Source organism: Lactuca virosa, chromosome 6 (assembly GCF_052849685.1).
Source record: "Lactuca virosa cultivar CGN04683 chromosome 6, Lactuca_virosa_CGN04683_v6, whole genome shotgun sequence".
NCBI classification, from domain to species: Eukaryota; Viridiplantae; Streptophyta; class Magnoliopsida; order Asterales; family Asteraceae; genus Lactuca; species Lactuca virosa.
Window position 1 is genome coordinate 180,263,032 of NC_136431.1, and position 21,289 is coordinate 180,284,320.

The window sequence follows — 21,289 nt, forward strand, 5'->3', positions numbered from 1 at the left end:
AAATATTGTTTGCAATATAGTTTTCTTGCTGTAAAAAAAAGTAATAATTTTTAATTGTTATATTAATTGTAAATTTCGAGTTGAGTAATTTTAACCATTTATAAATATCTACAAGTTGTTCACTTGGACTCGTTCTATCGTTACATAATTAATAGTAGTAAAAGATATCTAATAAACTATAAACTACCAGTACCCATGCATCTTCGTGAGTCAAGTGGCCAGCAAATTGGCATAAACTATACATTTTTTTTATGATTCTGACTGAGCAGTTGTATAGTTTACGACTTTAAGTCAAATTGTTCTTTAAAATCAGGCACTTGACTCACGAAGATGGATGGTAGATGACAATGGCTTTGGAACACAAAATCATGGTTGAAGCCTCACCCTATAAGTACAACATCACAGTACTTGGAGAAAAATGTATCAACATCTAGCTTCTTCCAATCCCTTTCATCATTATTGCTAGAAACTTTCAACTTTTCTTTGACAATTTTAGTCAACAATGTCGTTTTTCATAAGAGAGTTTGAGCACCTCAAAATTTCACTCGAATCCATAAAATCTGCCACCCACAACTTTGATGCATGCAACTTCATTGCAGAAGGTGGATTTGGTAAAGTATACAAAGGAGAGTTCTCACGTTCTGAAGGTCCAACCATCGGTGCTGTAAAGCGCTGGAATGAAGATCTGGATCTGGAGTTTCGAAGGGAAATCATGTTGCTTTCCGATAATAAACATGAAAATCTCATCTCACTCATAGGATACTGTGATGAGGAGAAGGAAAGAATCCTTGTGTATGAGTATGCACCAAACAAAAGCCTTGACTTTCATCTAGCAGACCCCAAGTTGACGTGGGTTCAACGTCTCAAGATATGTCTTGGGGCTGCACGTGGCTTGGAGTACCTACACAATCCCAGGGAAGCCCAACGAGTCCTGCATTGTGATATCAAGAGTGCCAACATCCTATTAGACGAAAACTGGAACGCCAAAATTGCAGATTTTGGTTTCTCTAAATATGGGCCTGCGAACATAAATCGTTCGTATCTCATGACCCAAGCCAAAGGCACGTATGGATATGCTGATCCTGAGTTTGTGGAAACCATGATATACACGAAAGAATCGGACGTCTACTCCTTCGGAGTCGTGTTATTCGAAGTTTTATGCTCAAGGTTTTGTATTGATTTTAGTTGTGATGATGCACGCCGATCCCTAATCAAATGGGTAAAGAAATCATCAAAAGAAGAAATTCGAGATAAGATTATTGATTCTGATCTAAGGAAACAAATGGAACTTCCTTCTTTTGACAAGTTCGTAAAATTGGCATTACAATGTGTGGAAAGAGAGCCGAAACGTCGCCCGTCAATGGATTTCGTTGTGAGAACGCTTGAATCTGCACTCAAATGTCAAGTATGTTATTCTTTCTCTTTTCCCTGTATAGTATTTTTTACTGGAGAAAACAAGAAAAACACCAAATACAATTGAAGTAATATGGAACGGAGACAACCAATACATCATATCATATGGATTAATATATAATATGTCCGATTGAAAATGTGTTTGAAAGTTTGTTTTATAATTGTGATCAAGTATATCATAACAACCTTTTCTTTGCTGATTCTAGGAAAAAAGAAGATTGTCGAAGATCAAAAGAGCTTCAGGTGTCCTGTTGGGCATTGTTGTTGCCACTGTGCTCCTTTAGTCTAGGGGTCATGCTAGCGTTTTTGTTTTAGACTTTTAGTAATATTATCATCGGTTTAACAATCCTGTTTTGGCATTAATTAGCTCTTTCAACCATGTAAAATGCGGTTTGATCGATCAGGCCTCACACTGACGTTTTGGGGGCATTTTAGGCTTCATATGCAATTTATAAAATTTAGGTCTTTATATATACTGGTGTAATTAAAAAGGAGCCAAAAAACCCGAGTCTTGTATTCGCATCACAATCGTTCCAGCCTTTGTTCTAACACAATTTTTTTTTAAAAAAAAAATGCTACAATCTTATAAAAAATATGTTCCATCCTATGTTTAGTTTAGTTTAACGGAAAATCAATGCATTCCACCGACGACTTGTTGTCTGCACAAGGTCGTCAGTATAGCCTTGTCGGTAAAGGTGGAAAATGTCGTGGGGATAGATGTCGTCTGGTCAACCAATCCAGACAACAAGTCGTCGGAAAATTGTTGTCAGAAGTGATTTCGAGAAAAAAAAAGTTTTATTATATACTCTAATAGACGACTTATCGTCAATATTATAGATGCAATATGTACCAATGGCTTCTTGTTGGGAAAAGGTGTCAAGCAAGTCGTCCGGAAAAGATTGCAACAGTTGTTTCAGTATCAGTTATAGTGACGACATGTTGTCGGTAAAGGTCAAAACCGTTTTTACAATTATGACTTGTACCGACGACATGTCGTCGGTAGAGCTTATTTATTTATTTTTCACATATTTTTTTATATATACCAAACCTATTTTTTTAAAACAAATCTCGACATTATATGTGCAAAATTATGTCAAACAATAAATAAGCATAACAAACCATCAAAGTTCAAATTAAAAATCTACTACAAAAAAATGATAAGTCTTAAACAAACATTGTTCAAAATAACATACAAGATCAAAAACAATCTTCCCACGTCCCCTTGTTCTCCTCGGTTTCGTTGGTTTGTTCGGGGGTATTTTGTGGAATCATTGGGATTGAATTGAAATTGTAACATTGGTGGTGGTTGGAAGTTATTACGAGCGCCAATGAATTATTGTACACTTGTTGCATATATTTCATTTGTTGGGTTAATGCAACAACATGAAAATTATTTGTATTTTGTGGGATATGGAAGATTTGGAATATCTGGAATGTTGATTTGGAATTAAATGATTGTTGATGCTTAGTTTCCTTCCAACTCCATGAACATGTCTACGTCTCTCACAAGGGACACGGGTGAGACAGTGTTCTTCATTTAAGCGTTCGCTTTCCCAGAGCTCTTCTTGTATCTTTCTATACTCTGCTTCAATCTTTTCCTAAAATAAATAAATAATAAACATACATTAATTAAAATAAATAACTAAATTTAAACAATAAAATAATAATAATAATAATAATAATAATAATAATAATAATATGCCTTAAAAAAACTATAACAACAACAACAACAACTACTACTACAACAACAACATATTAACAACGTAATAACTTCGTTTATTACTTACCAAATCTCTTTCTGATTGATTGCAGTGTAAACCAACCTAGACCTTCCTTATAACGCATTTGTCTTCACATATTAATATGTTGCAAGGCTAGTCCTTTTTCAATCTATAATAAGCCAAAAACATTTAATATATTTATATAAGTGGTAACAAAATTTTTATATAATACAAATAAATTTAATTATTTCCTCACAGTGTATGTCTACATATGACCTACTATCATGTCGTTCGAAGCATCGTCGTCCACTTCTTCCAGTGAATTTATTCTTGCACCTTCCGCGTCATCATATCCGCCAACTTAGTCAAAATAACATTTCAAAACATGTTTATGTTCTTTATAAGCTCTTTGGCAGTCGACATTTACAACCGCTCGCATGCTTTCCCAAAAAGTTGCACCCCGATACATATCATGATCAAAATATGTCTACAATAAGAAAACAAATTTAATTAGTAAAAAATATTTAAAAGTATACAAATTTTTTACATATAAAAAGTATTGTGTACTTACATCTATCTCAGGATACGTAACCTTTTTGTGTTCGAGAGGAATACGATGCCAAGACTTATAGTGTAGTTGTACATCTTCTACAACAAAATTTGAGATAAAGCTTTTTAACATCTTGTCATTTTTCCCTACGAATCGATAGGTCCGACCACTGTTATCAACTAGCATGTAACACCTGGTTTTCCGTATCGGGTCGATTTAGAGTTTCAAGGAGTCAAGGCATGGTTTTAGGGTAAAACCAAGGCTCACGACGTGAGCCATAGAAGGGTCAGAACGTGAGGAATGATTAAATAAAGATTTTGATTGAAACTGAGCTCACGACGTGAGCAATAAGAGCTCACGACGTGAGATACACTATTGCCCAAGCTCGTGATCTTTTAGGGTTTCCTTCGTATTTAAGTCCCATGAACCTCATTTTAGGGTTTTTAAACAGCCTCATTCGTTCCAAAACTCAGTAAAATCCTAACCCTAGCCTCTCATTGTGATCCTTGAACATTTGGTAGTGTTTTAGTGGCTTGAAGAGGAAGAGATCATCATGACAGCATGGTTTCAGCTTGAAAGTTTCATTTGCAACCTGTAGCTACACTTCTCGACCAATGTAAGTAATCAAGATCCAAGCTTTATGTTTCCTTGTTGCTAGATCTAAGGTTTTATGCATATCTATCCAAGATCTTAGGAGTTAGAGTGTTGGGACTCTATAAAGTTGTCAAATTTATGGGTCCTTAGGATCCCTTGGTGCTTATATGTTATAGATATGAAAGTTTGCAAGATGTTGGAGTTCATATGAGAATTTATCTTCTTTTCTCCATGAATGACCTAGTTTGAGCCCTTGTCTTGTATTGGACATACAAGCCCTTACAACATCGGTTTTTATGATCCTTGGAGTGTTAGGAAGCCTCCTAGAAAAGATGAATTAGTGGCTTAATGGATTAAAAGGTTTTTGGATCAAAATGGCTTCCAGACTGATATCACGATGTGAGGTGATGGATGTCACGTCCTGAGGGTTGTGAGACTCGGTTATTTTGTTTTGTAGTGGCTTATGATGTGAGCTATAGGTGGTCAAGTCGTGAAGGTCTGTTGACCGTTGACTTTCGTTGACCGTTGACTTTTGGACCAAGTTGACTTTGGGTCATACTTGAGGATTTTGGGCTAGTGATTGAGATTCTATCTGGTTTTGGTGTTAGATGATTTGTGGGAGCAAGCAGTGCTGGGAAAGGGATCGTATCGTAGTGATCAGAGTTCTTCGATTCATGTGAGTTTCGCCTCATTGTAATCTAGGTCGAAAGCACCAATGCCGACCAACTAGTTGTGATTATCTATTAGTAGAGGAATGCGTTAGGGACTGTATGTGGTCATGTAGGATAGACTGATGACTCTTCGTCTAGGCTCTCTTACCTGTTCCTTGTTTGATTGTGGTTCTAGAGTAGGACCACCTGTCCGGGTGACTATCTCACCTCTGAGTATATACGGTCTTGCATTCCTTGGATTGTTGATACTTAGTATGTTGCTATGTTGTAGTGATATATTAGATTTGTATTCTGGTATCGGGTGTGTTGTTATGTTGTAGTGATCTGCTAGATCTGTATCCTGGTATATAGGATATTGCTATGCAGTAGTGATTTGTAGTATTGTATGTCTATTTGCACTTGTTGGTTATCACCTAGTGGAGTGCCCTAAGGACTGTATGTGGTCATGTAGGATAGCCTGAGAACTCTTGATCTAGGCTTTCTTGCATGTTCCTTGTTTAGTTGTGGCTCTAGAGTAGGATCATCTGTTCGGGTGGCTATCTCACCTATGGTTACTTATGGTTACACATTTCGTGGAAGTTAGTTGTTAGCGGGACAATGTGTAGTGCGAGGACTAGTAGGCGGTAATGAGATGTGTGATTGTTGTTTGTCTGTATTATGTGCCAACTTGATCCTTGATTATTTATATGTCAACATACGGTACTAGTGGGTTGAGGCGGTCCTGATTTGTGTTGTAGGCCAAGATACCCGATGCAAGCCGACTGTAAGTCGACGACACGGAGACTCAGAAGGAACGGTTGGGTTGAGGCAGTAGGCCAACAAACCCTTGGCATTCCAGTACGATGACTGTTTGGGTCTGGGCATTCCAACCGGGAGGTTGTGGGCCGTTATGCATGTTTGTATGTTTATCATATGGTGTATTTTGGGGAAAACTCACTAAGCTTTGTGCTTATCCAGTTGGTTATTGTTGTAGGTTCAATCAACCATCATGGGAAGGCGAAGGCGTGACTCTACACATTCATCAATAACAATGAAGATTACGCGCTTTAAGATTACTCTAATTTTTAATAAATGTATTTGGAATAAATGGTGTTCTTCATAATGAATTTATAATTGGGGAGATTTACTTAAAAAAAATTATTGTGAAAATGGGACGTTACATAGCACGAGCAAAGGATTTTCACTGGTGGCCACAAAGTTTTTATGCATATTAAAACTTCTTCCTTTGGCACACTGTAACGACCAAAAATTATGAGGTAAAAATTTAATTTTTAATTTAACCAAAACATTAATTATCTTTAAGTCAACATTCAATAATTGCTTATCCAAATATTCAGAAGTACTTTTATAAGAAAACAATTATCAGAGTACAATCCCAAAATCATCATGATGCCGAAACATGGGTGGATGCGCTGCGATCAAGCCTGGCCCTTCCCTTTCGAACTGGAAGTACCTAAAACCATAACCATAAAAACCATACATACCATTGGGCCTAGCCGTAAGGACAAAGCTTAGTGAGTTCCCCAAAATACCACATACCATACATACCATTGGGCCTAGCCCGTATATTGGGCCCCAACCCACCATAATGGGCCTATCCCTACCGAACCAATATGCCTAGACCGATCATACAAATACAAAAGTCACAAAGACATTTAACATCTATGATGAGTGTGGACTCAACTAGTTTTAAACCTACTTTTAATTACAAAATTAACACACAAAGGAAGTGGACCTATCAATTGTAGTGTAGCTAAATAAGTAGGGTATCGAAGTCAGGGAACGGAAAATTAAAACTAATAACTAATGTTATCTAAAAAAACAAGTAATGAAATTAGGGTTTTCTCTAGTTTTCCAAGACTAGAAACTTAACTAAAACTCAACTAACTAACTAACAAATAAAGCATGAAAATTTCAAAACTAACTTCAATGATTAAAAAGGGTTTCTGTTTAGGTTCAACTCATTTACTCCTATGGTTCAAAAGCTTAATAATGTAATCGATTAATTGTTATTGGTTACCGACTATAGTGATTAGGTTCGCATTCGTTATTACCAATCCTTAGAAAATAAATTAACTTAAACGGTGATCAAGTGATTAAATTAATAAATTCTCTAGTTTAATTATTCATGTTAAATAAGACTTGTAATTAGCTAATTAAATTGGTGATTCAATTAACCTCTTGTTGATGGTGTATCAAACAAGCTCACACATTAATTTACCCATTCTCTAGTTAATCCTAGTTTCATATTCATTATTCCTAGGCATATAGCAATGTGTTCACACAAATTTATATTAGATAAGCAATCAATTGATGTTCATGCAGCTTAATTACTTTGCAATTAACAGAAAATAGTTATGGTCAATGCATAAGGGTCTTTAACAAGCTTAATTTAACAAAATCACCAATTAACAATTAATCAAAAGAGTGTATTAAACCATAGAAGCAAATTCGTCTTCCCTAAACAGAAACTAACTAATTTAGTTCATGATTTCAGTATATGAAAATCTAAAAATGAAACTAAATAAACCTAACATCATTCTATTCAAAAGTAAAGTGGAAAATTAAACCTAAGTTGCCTTATTCTCTCAAGATTAAAGAATTAGGGTTCTTCACACGTTCTTCTGATCTCCAGCAAGTTCCTTAGTCACCAAGTAAGTTCTCCAAAAGCCAGCGAGAGCCTCCATTCGGATTTGTGGCCTCTATTTATAGATATCTCAAAACAAGGGCTACTCGTCGAGTAGCCGGCCGACTCGTCGAGTCCCTTTGAAGAATCGGTATGCGGCAAGGACTTCACGTATTTCTTCGCGAACGTTCGTATGTACTCGTCGAGTAAACGTCCCTACTCGCCGAGTGGCTTCAAAATTAGGCATTTTCCTTCTTTCTTCCATTCCCGAACTTTTGATCGTATCTCCTGCTTCATTTTGCTTCCGAGCTTCTCTTTTGGACTGAGAATATAATTTGAACAATATTAAGTATCTTTTGTCCATAAAATGCAATTAATTAGCCAATAAATGATATAAATCTATACTAAAAATATAACTAAATATGCAAATATCAAAATACCCCACACTTGACTTTTTCTTGCCCCCAAGCAAAACTGTATTTTAGCACACTAATTATTACATAAGATAATCCTAATCAAACCCATCCATTATACCAAAACCGCAACGCATGTATTTGTGTCTAAATTTTTCCTAAGGACCCCCTTCAATCCTAAATACACACAATCCTCATAAACACTTGCCCACTTTTTCCGAACAATGCTCATTTTATGCATCCCTCCGAATCCATCCGCAGAAAACCTCCTAACCTCAAGGTATTTTTGGTTGAGCAACCCAAGCATACATAACTAGAAAATTACAAATTTTCGATACCAATATGGAGCTATTTTTTAGAATTCTTCACTTCCTTAATAACTTGATCTTAATTTCTTTGAATTCACCAACTTTTGATTTTTCGGTATCTTCTACTTTTGAACTTTCAGAATTTTGATCTTTTGATCTGCACTTTAATTACTCCAAAATTCTTCAAACTTTTCTTGTAATCCTCTCTTTTTTCTTGTTTTAAACATGTAACTCGCATTTTTTTTCACTCCAAACCCTACATGCTTAAGCAGGGGCACTCAACTTCAACCTTTATTGGCTAAATATAATAATTTTCCTGGATACATTTCTGGTACATGATGCTAAACATATCACATCCCTCAAACTAAGCAAGGTTGTGTTTTTGTCCCATGATTTCACTAGAATAAAGGAGGCCACAAATGCATTATAACGTATATTGGTTCTGTTGGATATTATGCCTTTTATATATCAGCTTAGATACCGATTGTTTGAAATATAACAATCTGATCACCACAACCAAAGGCTCGGTTACCAAATACTGTGTGACAGATATATAAGTTTAAGATATAAGATGTAGATATATATAAAGAATAATAATTGCGGAATAAGTATGAATATGAAAGCTATAAATGACTGAAAGCTATAATAATATAAATGACTGTATTTAAATGACGTAAAGTTATAAATAATATGAATGACTGTATTTAAATGACATAAAGCTATAATAAAATATATAAGTATATAAATATATATTAAGTAGGTTCATCAATAAATTGACTGAACTGGACTCGTGGAACGACTGGTCGATATTTGTTCTTTGAATTTGGGACTCTTGGAACGACTGGTCGATATTTGTTCTTTGAATGACTGGTCGATATTGAGACTCTTGGAATGACTGGTCGATATTGGGACTCTTTTAAATGTTGTCTTTGATAAAGTGATATCGAATGTCGATGTGCTTTGTCATGGAATGGTGAACGGGATTGTGAGAAATGGCAATTGCACTGGTTGAGTCACAAAATATGGGAATTTGTGAGATTTTGAAGCCATAGTCACGCAGTTGAGTTTGCATCCATATGACTTGTGAACAACAGCTGGCGGCAGCGACGTATTCAGCTTCTGCTGTTGATGTGGATACACAAGTCTGTTTCTTTGAAGTCCAACTCACTAGTCTACCTCCTAGGAATTGAAAGCTACCAGATGTACTCTTTCTATCTAGCTTGCATCCTTCGTAGCCTGAGTCGGTGAAAGCGTTCAGCTGAAAATCGGATTTAGGTGGATACCAAAGGCCAAGTTTGGGAGTGCCTTTAAGGTATTTGAAGATGCGTTTCACAGCAGCTACATGGGATTCCATAGGATTTTCTTGGTATCTGGCACAGACACATGTAGAAAACATGATGTCAGGTCTGCTGGCAATGAGGTACAAGAGTGATCCGATCATTCCACGATATCTTTTCTGGTCAACGGGTTTGCCATTTAAGTCTGCATCGATTTTGTATCCAAAAGCCATTGGAGTTTTTGCAGTATTGGATTTGTCCATTGAAAAGCGAGTGAGTAGGTTTTTGACATAATTCTCTTGGTTGATGAAAATGCCATCAGTTGACTGTTTGATCTGAAGTCCGAGAAAAGTAGTCATCTCCCCAATCATGCTCATTTCAAATTTGCTCTTCATTAGATCTGCAAACTTAACACTTAAAGATTCATCAGTAGAACCGAAAATAATGTCATCAACATATATTTGTACGATTAACAGATGTTTATTAAATATTTTATGAAAGAGGGTTTGATCGATTGAACCTCTTTTAAAACCTGATTCTTCGAGAAAGGTTGACAACGTGGCATACCAGGCTCGGGGTGCTTGTTTCAATCCATATACAGCTTTCTGCAATTTAAAGCTGTGATCTGGAAATTTGGGATCTTCGAAACCTGGTGGTTTTTGGATGTATACTTCGCGATCTGTCTCTCCATGTAGGAATGCACATTTAACGTCCATTTGGAATACTTTGAAGTTCTTATGTGCAACATATGCAAGAAAGATGCGAATTGCTTCAATTCTAGGAACTGGAGCATATGTTTCATCGTAATCGATTCCTTCTTGTTGTGAATATTCTTTGACTACAAGACGTGCCTTGTTTCGACAAATGATTCCTTGATCGTCAGTCTTGTTTCTGTATACCCATCTTGAACCTATAACAGTCGGGTGGAGTAGGAACAAGATTCCATACGTCGTTTCTTTCAAATTCTACTAGCTCTTCTTACATAGCTTTTACCCAGTCTGGATCTTTTATAGCAGAATGTATGGTTTTGGGTTCAGTCGTGGATAAGAAGGCTCCAAATAAACATTCATTTGTGGATGCGGCTCTAGTCTGAATGCCTAAGTTGGGATCTCCGATGATTTGGTATGTTGGATGATTTCTGGTCCACTTTATTAAGCGATTCTCTTCCGCTATAATAATTGGAGTTTCAGTATCCCATTGTTCTTCTCCGGGTGTTTCCTCTTGGAATAGGTTTGAAGGTTCCCCCATAAATGATGCATCGGGATTATTTTGGCAATTTGAGGATGGGGTGTTCAAAGGAGGATTTGGTGTTTGTTCCAAAGAGGAAGTATGTGTTGGTGGTTCCCCCTCGAATTGATCTGCATCATTTTGGTTTGTTTGTGGAATAACTTCACTGGGTGATCCTGTAGGCTCAATTGAATTAGTTAGAAGCTCAGAATTGTAAGCGGTTTTTGGTTGTTCAAAAAGCAAATCAAGATCAATTTCAATGTCTATGTCAGGAGAAGGCGTTTGTTGAATTGGATTTTGAAAAATATTTTCAATCATTTTAGAGCCAAAATGTTCACGATCCAATTTCATGATATAAAATTCATCGAAATGAATATCGGTACTTTCTTCAATTACTCTGGTACGTTTGTTCAGTACTCGATAACCAGCTGAGGAAAACGAGTAACCAAGGAAAATTCCTTCGTCCGACCTTGATTCAAATTTTGAAAGGTGATCTTTATTGTTCTTTACAAAGCATCGACAACCAAAAATACGGAAAAATTTGATGTTTGGTTTTCGGTTGTTAATGACTTCATATGGTGTTTTATGAAGATGTTTATGGAATAAGGAACGATTTTGAGTGTAGCAAGCTGTGGCTATTGCTTCTGCCCAGAAGTATTGTGGCAGATCAGCGAAGATAAGCATTGATCTTGCAGCTTCACATAAAGTTCGGTTCCTTCTTTCGACAACACCGTTTTGTTGTGGAGTGTATGGGGCTGAGAATTTATGTTCAATTATGTTGTCTTTGAGTGAATCTAGAGTCTTGTTTTTGAACTCTAAACCATTATCACTTCGGATTCTTCGAACAGGTCGTTTGAGCTTCAGTTCGATTTATTTGATGAAGTTGATCATCTTTTCAGGTGCTTCTGATTTTAGTCTTAAGAAAAAGACCCATGTAAAGCGCGAGAAACCATCAACGACAATAAGAATATACTTCTTCCCTTGTATGGTTTGGGTTTTGACAGGGCCACAAAGGTCTATGTGCAACAACTCTAGTGGTTCGGATACACTAGATTCAGAGATGCTTTTGTGAGTGGATCTGGAAAGTTTTCCTTTTTCACATACGGCACAAAGAGTTTCGTTATCAAGCTTCAGAAGTGGTATCCCTCGAACAAGATCATCGCCGATTAATTTGTTGATGTACCCAAAGTTTAAATGGGAAAGCCGGCGGTGCCATAACCAACTAATATCTGTTGGGGCTTTAGATAGCAGACATATATCGGGTTTACCATAGATAAGATCCATGTCAAGCGGATACATATTTCTGGCACGGTCAGAATCAATTATTACGTCTTTGGTTTTGGCGTCCATGATCAAGCTTCATTGTTTGGTGAACAGAACTTCAAGATTGTTATCACACAGTTGAGAGACACTGATGAGGTTGTGTTTCAGTTCATCGATGAAGGCAACTTTCTTTATGGTAAAATTACCATTTGTTATGTTTCCATAACCTTTGATTTTTGCTTTCATGTTGTTGCCGATAACATCTTGATTGGTTTGTGTAGGTTTGAAGTCACGTAAGTAGTTCCGGTTTCCTGTCATATGCTTGGAGCAGCCACTATTAATATACCATGTATCATCATTAGGTTCTCCAGCATTAAGTACCTGTAATTAGACAGAAAGTTTAGGTACCCAAATCTGAATGAGTCCTGGTTTGTCAGTTGTTATTTTGGGTGCTTTGCTTAATGAATGTTTATTAGCATTTAACTTCGCGTTGTTGTAAGAGTTTGGTTTATGAGGATGAAATGGTTGAGGTTTGATTTGATTTATCAAGTTTACCCAAAATGTGATTTGTTTTTGAAAACCTGTGGGTTAATAAGATCTGTGATTTGGTGAAAGATATCCTAGATGTGAAGGTCTGTTTGAAAAGTTTTCTTCATATCTGGGATGTGATGGGCGGTTTTGAAAAGCTTTTTGATGATGATGGTTTGAAACTTTCTGATGTGATGGTTTTTGAAAGTTCCTTGAATGATTAAAAGTGATATCTTGAAAGTGGTTTTCAAAAGGTTTTCGAAAAGGTTTTGGTTTTTGTTTGGAAACCGGTTTATGAGGTACGAAGTAGAGCTGAACTGGTTTCTTTGGTTGGTTTTCAAAAATGTTTGGCTTGATAAGTGGGGTTTTGGTGACTTGAATGGATTTTTTGCTTGTTTGTTGTTTCTTGGAGTATTTTTGTCCTAGACTAGTTTTTCCAACAATTGATGAACTCATTGTAGGAAAAGCAGTTGGTACAGAAGTACTACCATCCTCATAAGAGGAATTTTCTCCATTCAAAAAGTTTTTGAGTTTAGTGGTTCCATCGGTATGTTTGATTCGGTGAGTTAAAGAACTTGCAGAGTCTGTTTCAGAATTTACAACTCTTTTGAAGGACTTTTTGGAAACAATGAAAGCAGTATCATCTGGACTACAGTTGACAGCTGTTTCGTCATCTGAATCTTCCTCATTAACAGATGTGAAAAGATCTGGTAGAGTGGATTCAGAGTTTTCAAAATTCGTCATGTTTTCCTCTTTTGATTGTTCAATTTCAAAGGATTCTCTTCCAATTCCTGGTCTATAATTTATATCAATTTTGCCAGTTCCTAAGGTGTTTACCTTGGTGAAAATATCATCACTTAGTTTTCTAGCAACTTTGATAGAATCCATATTCCATGTCAGTCTTTTATTCTCGGTTTCAAGAGAATTTATTTGTTTTAAAGAATCAGTCAATTTTTTATTTAAAACATTGTATTTGTCAGTTGATTCTTGAAAGTCTTGTTTCAACTAAAGGATTTCTATTTCTAAAACATCTTTTATTTCAGAAGAAATGACTGACAGATTTTTTAGTTCCAAATCCTTTTTCTGAATTAGGGTCTGATTTAATTGTTCCAAGACGTGATAATAATCTTCTGATTTTCTTTCAACGTCTCTTTCCAATTTGCTTTTCGTTCTTGTTGATTCTCCAAATTTGAGTTGCAAAGTTTGTAACTCAGATTTGCAAATATCATAATTGACCATTGTGTCATGATATGTTTTGAGATCAGCTTCCAGACTAGTCTCAATTTTGGTTATGTGGGACTCAAAAATTGTTTTGGAAAAACCAAGTTCATAGATCATAGACCATACCTGTTCTATGACATTGGGAGCTCTTGATGGTATATCAACACCAGCTACGAAGCAGAAGTTTGATTGTGGTTGTTCATTGTCAGGTTCGTCATCAGAAGTTGGCCAGTATTCCACGCTTGGTTCATGGATTGCCATCAATGCTCTTTGTTTTTCTTGGTTTTCCAGTTTCTTCAGTTCATCGGCTCTTTGAGCATAGTATGCTGAGTCTTTGATTTTGGTTTTGTTTTTGGCTCGGCATTCTCTGGCATAGTGATTTGTTCCTTTGCAGTTGTGACAAATGATCACTTCTTCATCACTGTCATCCTTTTGACTTTTAATCGGAAGTCTTTCAGGTGCTTGAGTTTGGGTTTGTTGGGAAGGTTGAGAATGGTTTTGTTGGAATCCAAAATTTTGGTTGTTTTGAAAACCATTGTTTTGATTGTTGTAACCTTGATTTTGGAAACCTCTGTTTTGATTTTGAAAAATGTTGTTTGGATTGTGATTATGACCTGAGTTGGGATCGTTTTGAAATCCTTGGTTTTGAAAACCTTGGTTTGAGTTATTTTGGAAAGAAGGTCTTTGAGAATTTTGTCTAAAGTAAGGTCTCGGTTGAAAACCTGAGTTGTTTTGTCTAAAAGATGGTCTTGGTTGAAAACTTGAGTTATTTTGTCCAAAAGATGGTCTTGGTTGAAAATTTGGTCTAAAATTTGATTGACCATGATTTGGGAGAAATCTCTGGAGATTTGTGTTTGCAACCAACGAACACAGTTGTTGATAGTCTGCTTCATCATTCGAATCAGACTGGAAGGCTTGGTTTTGAAAAGATGTAGCCTGATTAAAATGATTAAAGTTTTGATCATTGAAAGGTGTTTGGTTTTGTGAAGTTTTGGACACAAGAGCAAGTGGTCCTCCAAAAGCTGCAGTGGTTGGTGGGTCAATCGAGGATTCATACGATTGAAGTTCTCCATACAAGTTGTACAAAGTTTCAGTATGAATAGCTGGATTTCCCAGAATAATGAGTTTCACCATTTTCCAGCTTTCGAAAAGATTGTTTAAAAAACTTGAGATTTATCTCGTGTTGTGTCTTTTTCATACCCAAATTGTTCATTTTAACCATAATAAAATTGAACCTATCATGAGCATCATGGATGGTTTCTGATGAAAGCATTTTGAAATTATCGAATTCATTTAAAACAGATGTTCTTTTGTTTCCGATAATTCTTTTATTTCTACAAAAACGATTTTTCAAATTTTCCCAAATTTGATTTGCGGTTAACAGTATAATGTCATCCATTTGACTTAGAATACTGTGAGGTATTCCAGAAACAAGTTCCTTTTTGGCTTGGAGTTCCAACTTTTTTGTGATTTCAGCTTGAGTGGCTTGATTTGTAGCAAGAGTAGCCATATTTTCTGGAGTAACATATGTTCCTTCTACACACTTCCAGACATCTTCATTTATAGCATTAAGATGAAGATTCACATGGCCAACCCATGAATTATACTCTTCAGGAATAAGTATGGGTGCCCGTGAACCAGATCCTAAGCTATTTGCAATGGAGACAGAGTTCATGTTGGAGTAATTTGCCAAAGATATTTTTTTTTCTTTTTGAAATTTTTTGAAAGGATTTTGAACAAGTGATATTAAAATGAAATATTTAAAGAAAAGCTTATGGAAGGTTTATAAACGCTATAACCAAAAGTTTTTCGACAAAAATTTCAAGGTAAATCACACAAGCTCTGATACCAATTGTTGGAAAATATTTTTTTATATCAGCTCAGATACCGATTGTTGGAAATATAAAAATCTGATCACTACAACAAAAGGCTCGGTTACCAGTCATTGTGTGATAGATATATAAGTTTAAGATATAAGATGTAAATATATATAAAGAATAATAATTGCGGAATAAGTATAAATATGAAAGCTATAAATGACTGAAAGCTATAATAATATAAATGACTGTATTTAAATGACGTAAAGTTATAAATAATATAAATGACTGTATTTAAATGACATAAAACTATAATAAAATATATAAGTATATAAATATATATCAAGTAGGTTCGTCAATAAATTGACTGAACTGGACTCGTGGAATGACTGGTCGATATTTGTTCTCTTGGAAGGACCGGTCGATATTGGGACTCTTGGAACGATTGGTCGATATTTGTTCTTGAAATGACCAGTCGTTCCAAGAGTCCCAAAATCGACCAGTCATTTCAAGAACAAATATCGACCAGTCGTTCCAAGAGTCCCAATATCGACCAGTCTTTCCAAGAGAAAAAATATCGACCAGTCATTCCATGAGTCCAGTTCTGTCAATTTATTGACGAACCTACTTGATATATATTTATATACTTATATATTTTATTATAGTTTTATGTCATTTAAATACAGTCATTTATATTATTTATAACTTTACGTCATTTAAATACAGTCATTTATATTATTATAGCTTTCAGTCATTTATAGCTTTCATATTTATACTTATTCCGCAATTATTATTCTTTATATATATTTACATCTAATATCTTAAACTTATATATCTATCACACAGTGACTGGTAACCGAGCCTTTTGTTGTAGTGATCAGATTTTTATATTTCCAACAATCGGTATCTGAGCTGATATAAAAGAATATTTTGGACCAACAAGGGGCACGAGCATTAACAATACTAACATGGAATACAAGTTCAAAATACAAGTTCAACTAAACATTTGGGTCTTCAAAGAATTATCAAACACAATACTAGCATGGGATTTGTTCCTCTGATGTGTTGAGCGTTAGACATCTAAGGCGCCTTACCAAAAGTTGAACAACTAATGAGATTGATTGTGATCCATATCTCATGCTCAACATGATGTCTATAGCAAACGGATAACTGATAAACTTACCTTATACATCAATTGTAGCCTTGGGCTTATGGGAATTAGGCGTTGATAGAATGGCACAAAGTCATATGTTGTTGGGGGCAGTGAAATGTTGCTAGATGTTCACCACTGTCTAAATCAGTCTAATATGAATTTTGCGCAAGTGGGAGATTGAAAGATCTAGTATGCTCAAGAATCATATTAAAGTGATATTGCTAATTAACATATGATACTAATGGGTCACACAAACAACAACTTGATATAATTGATTTTTTATTGGAAATTGATTTTAATAAATATTCAATAAAACTCTTATAATTAAATTGGAAATCATTTATTTCATGGAAATAATAATTTCATTAGCAAGTAACATTACATAATTCATATGGTATGAATTAATAAGTCATGTACAACATTTTGGACTAGGTAAGCCTTTTGTCTTTTAGCAAAAGACAAAGTTTATATCTTATAAACTTTGAGTTTATAAAATATAAACTCTATCTTTCTTTTTATCACTCTATTGCCAAAATTAAGAGATAAATAAAGAAAGAATGGCTTTTAGATTATTTTAATGAAAGGGCATGGCTAGTATTACAAGCATGGGATACATGTGTGTCTAAAGTAATAAAGTGCTAAATGGTTAAGGACTTATGGACTTTACTTCATGCTTTAAATACTAGCTTCATGGGGCTTTCATTTTGTTCTTTCTTTGGGTGCCAAAACCATAAGATGTAGAGAGTGGTAAGACTCTCTCATCTTTTGGTCATGCATGAAGATTACTTGCATATCTTTTGCTTTCTTGGATAAAATACTTGGGTATTTTATTTTCAAGCTTAAGAGTTAATCAAAGGACCAGCATCCTACATCAAGTTGAGTCATTGTTAATGTCTCAAAGGTTCCACATTCTTCATCAACTTCCAAGCCTCCAAAGAGGACCCAAAGAACAAAGGTTGTTATTTGTTCATCATTTCTTTTATTGGTGTTTTAATCTTTCTATAACTTGCAAGATGATCCTTGGTTGGTATAAACTGTTTATGTTATTTCGAAAAATCAAGTCTTCCGTTTGCCATATTTTGTAGTTTTTGAAACTATTTTTGAACTAAAACCCAACAGTGGATGGTAGTATTGGGCATGTACTATTGAAAGCATAGGATCCGTACACGAATCAGGGAAAGTCACGGGGATTCTAAGAAGCCTGTAGAATGAGGAATTCATCAGGTATGTTCTGATTATTGTATGGTAATGAGCACTCGTGGAGAAGATTTTGGTTCTGGTTAAGTTTCAAGCTCTAGCGTTGATCTGATTGATGAGAGGATTCGCGAATTCATTTTATCTGAGATCATTTGCGGTATTATGGATGTGACTTCTGTGATATTTGGTACTATCGAGGAGGGGATCATGAAGTTGATGGATGAGAGGCTTGGGGATTTTTGTGTAGAGATTGGGGCTGGTCAAATTGAGGCACAGACTCTCTCTTTTCGGGAGTTCAAGGCTTGCGAGTTATTCGGGAAGAAGGACCGTATTACTAATAGGCGATGGATTGCTGCCATGGAGAATACTTAGTGGACTAGTTTCTACCTTGAGGGATCGAAGGTGGGATTTGCTTCTTGTCTTCTGAGGGATAGAACATGTGACTGGTGGGAGGAGGTTGGTCACTCTTTGGGAGCTGAGGCCGTGGCGGCCATGTCTTGAACTGATTTTATAACGAGATTTATGATTGAGTTCGCACCTGCCATCAAAGTGCAACAGTTGGTGAGGGAGTTTCAGGACTTTCTCCAGACGACGAAGACTATGGAGGAGATCACTGCCAAGTTCGGGGAGAGGGATTTGTTGGTTCTGTAGTACGTTGAAGATGAGGAGATGAAGAAGACGAGGTACCATGATATGTTGTGGGATGAAATTCATGATTTTGTGAGCCTGTTGAGCTACTAGAATTTGGATGATATGATTGCAAAATCCTGGGAGCAGGAGATTGGGTTGCAACTTCAGACGAAGCGCAAGCCGGAGCAGATTCAGACCGCTGTAGGCCAGGCGAAGAGGCCCAAGACTCAGGATTCGCGATCTGGAGGCCATTAGGGTCGGGGCCATTGTGCTAAGTGTAGGAGGATTCACGAGGGAAGCTGCCGTGAGAAGGGTAGCGGCTGCTTTATTTGCGGCCAGGCTGGTCATTTTAGCAGGGCTTGTCCTCCGGGTTTTAGTTCGGTTTCTTTTCACTGCAATCAGGTGGGCCACAAGAAGGCCGACTGTTCGAGGTTGACGAGTGGAGCAATAAGAGCACCTGCTCTAGCTATGTTGAGGATTAAAGATGGTCGTGAGGGCGAAGTGGAGGCTCCAGTGGCGAGCAGTCGAGCATTTCAGTTGTAGGCTGAGGAGGCCCGAGTTCCATTAGATGCATTTGCAGGTATGTATTGTATTCGCTTCCTTCATGCTTTTATTATTTATGCCTATGATCATGTGATTGTGTGTGAGACGTTATGATCGATATAGTTAAGTCTCCACCTAAGGTTCGTAGTTTCTTTATGATTGTGTAGTTAATATATTTCAAAGAGTAGTCATATGCCATTTTGCATATCGAGAGTCGTGTTTAGATGGTATTTGGATGGACCGGTTTTAGGCTTCAACGTGGATGACATCGACCAATGAGGGAGTAAGCCCTAAGTAGAGGAGGACCGAGTGTTCTGCTTGAAGGATCAGTAGCCGGATCGATTTTGATGGTTTCAGCGCAATGGGTCGGAGGAAGTTGTAGTGTAAGTTCATTGAATTTTTGGAATTCAAGATGGTTTAGACCTTTCATGGTTGAGAGGTATAAGGTGAAGGGTATTGAGCATTCTAACACTCCTATGGTGTACATGCAACCCTATAAACCTTGGATCTATGTTTTCTCTATTATACATGAAAATATTTGATATTCCAAGGTTTCATCCTAACTAGCATAATAAGAGGTAACTATACTACAAGAATCTAGTAGAATGACATACCTTTTGATGTTGTAGCTTGATTCCATGGAGCTTAAGAGCCTAGTGCCTCAAGTGTGACATCTCAAATGGTTCACACAACACCACCAACAACTTGGAATAACTTGAGAGAAACGTTCTTATGCTCAAATCAGATAGCCCTCATGTGTACACACCTTAGTCCCGATTTCTTGAGCCATGGGGTCCTTATATATTGTGGCTATTAGGGTTACACCATGTAACTCATGTCTTTCCATATTCTCCATGCTCCATGGGTTAAAACCTCCATGGAGTACCCATGGGTTACTCCATGGGTTTAGCCCAACATGAAGAACTATGGATTATAAGCCCACATATATAAGAATGAATGATTTACACAATCAATCCCCATATATTTAATTAGTCTCCTTTTGATCACAAAATTAATTCCAAATTAATTATTGATCAACACTAATTAAATACTATGAGTTCATATTAATATATTAGAACTTATAATATATTAACAAATCATTAATATCCTTTTCTCACAAAAGTCTATCTAACTTGTTCCGATGCCATGCAACCCAAATGGACCATGCCAATCGGGTCAAGTACATACCAATTATAGTTATGCGCTTAGACACTAATCCAACAGTCTCCCACTTGGATAAGTCTAAAACTATTATTGCGTATGACTCCAAAACACGACTAGCAATCGTAGCTCTTAAAACCGTTGTCGAACTCTGAACAAATCAATGACGCGTCCATTAGATAAGGGATTATATATTCCTCCATTCTAGATATCATATGGACTGAGACATGGATTATAATCATTCTCTCTGTCCATTTGTTGTTTTCCGATTTGCGATTTATGACGACTGACTAATTGAACAAATCAAATCAGTCCAGGCTTGGCCAAGCACTTAGGGGTGTCATCACTAAATCATCGAGGGGCCCACAGATATCGCTTTTATCCCATTAGGGGTAAAAGGAATGGATAAACTTCGACTCATATGCTTGTTCTACTACTTGTTGAATCATACACAAAGGCACATTTTATAACATCGAGTTACCAATGCGTTTTCGTACAATCAATGTATAACCAACTCATAGGCAACAACTCATATCTCTAGGTTTGAAGAATATAAGATGTTATCGTCTCATGATCACTCGTGATAAAATCCATGAAGTGAGTCAAATGAGCGTGGGTTTAATCCAATACTCAGAACTTATGAGTACTCATGAATGTTGTAGCAACTCTTGCTATGTCTAATACCTTGGACATCTACAAACCAGCTTCATGAGAGTCTTGCCTTAATACCTACTTGCAACGTATTATCGACTGTGGATGGTTTGAATAACTTAGTCATTCAGGAAGAATGACCTAGTTATTCTGGAAGTTAAAACAAGCAAAGTGAAACACAATAATAATCGAATCCAATATGGTCTCAGAACTTATGAATATAAATAGAACACCTTTTATTTATCACCATATTGATTACACATCATTCATTGTATATTGTTTCAAATTATCAACTTTATACTTGAATTAAAACAATAGTTGTCCC

At 36.2% G+C, this 21,289-nt stretch overlaps 1 protein-coding gene across 1 annotated transcript; it reads left to right on the top strand.

Moving 5' to 3' along the window:
- The first annotated feature begins 331 nt into the window (after positions 1-331).
- On the top strand, positions 332-1,884 carry LOC145120813 (receptor-like protein kinase HERK 1). The gene is made up of 2 exons (XM_079056606.1): positions 332-1,405; positions 1,620-1,884. The coding sequence occupies exons 1-2, from the start codon at positions 503-505 to the stop codon at positions 1,695-1,697; spliced, it is 981 nt and encodes a 326-aa protein (XP_078912732.1). The 5' UTR covers positions 332-502; the 3' UTR covers positions 1,698-1,884.
- Positions 1,885-21,289: the final 19,405 nt, after the last annotated feature.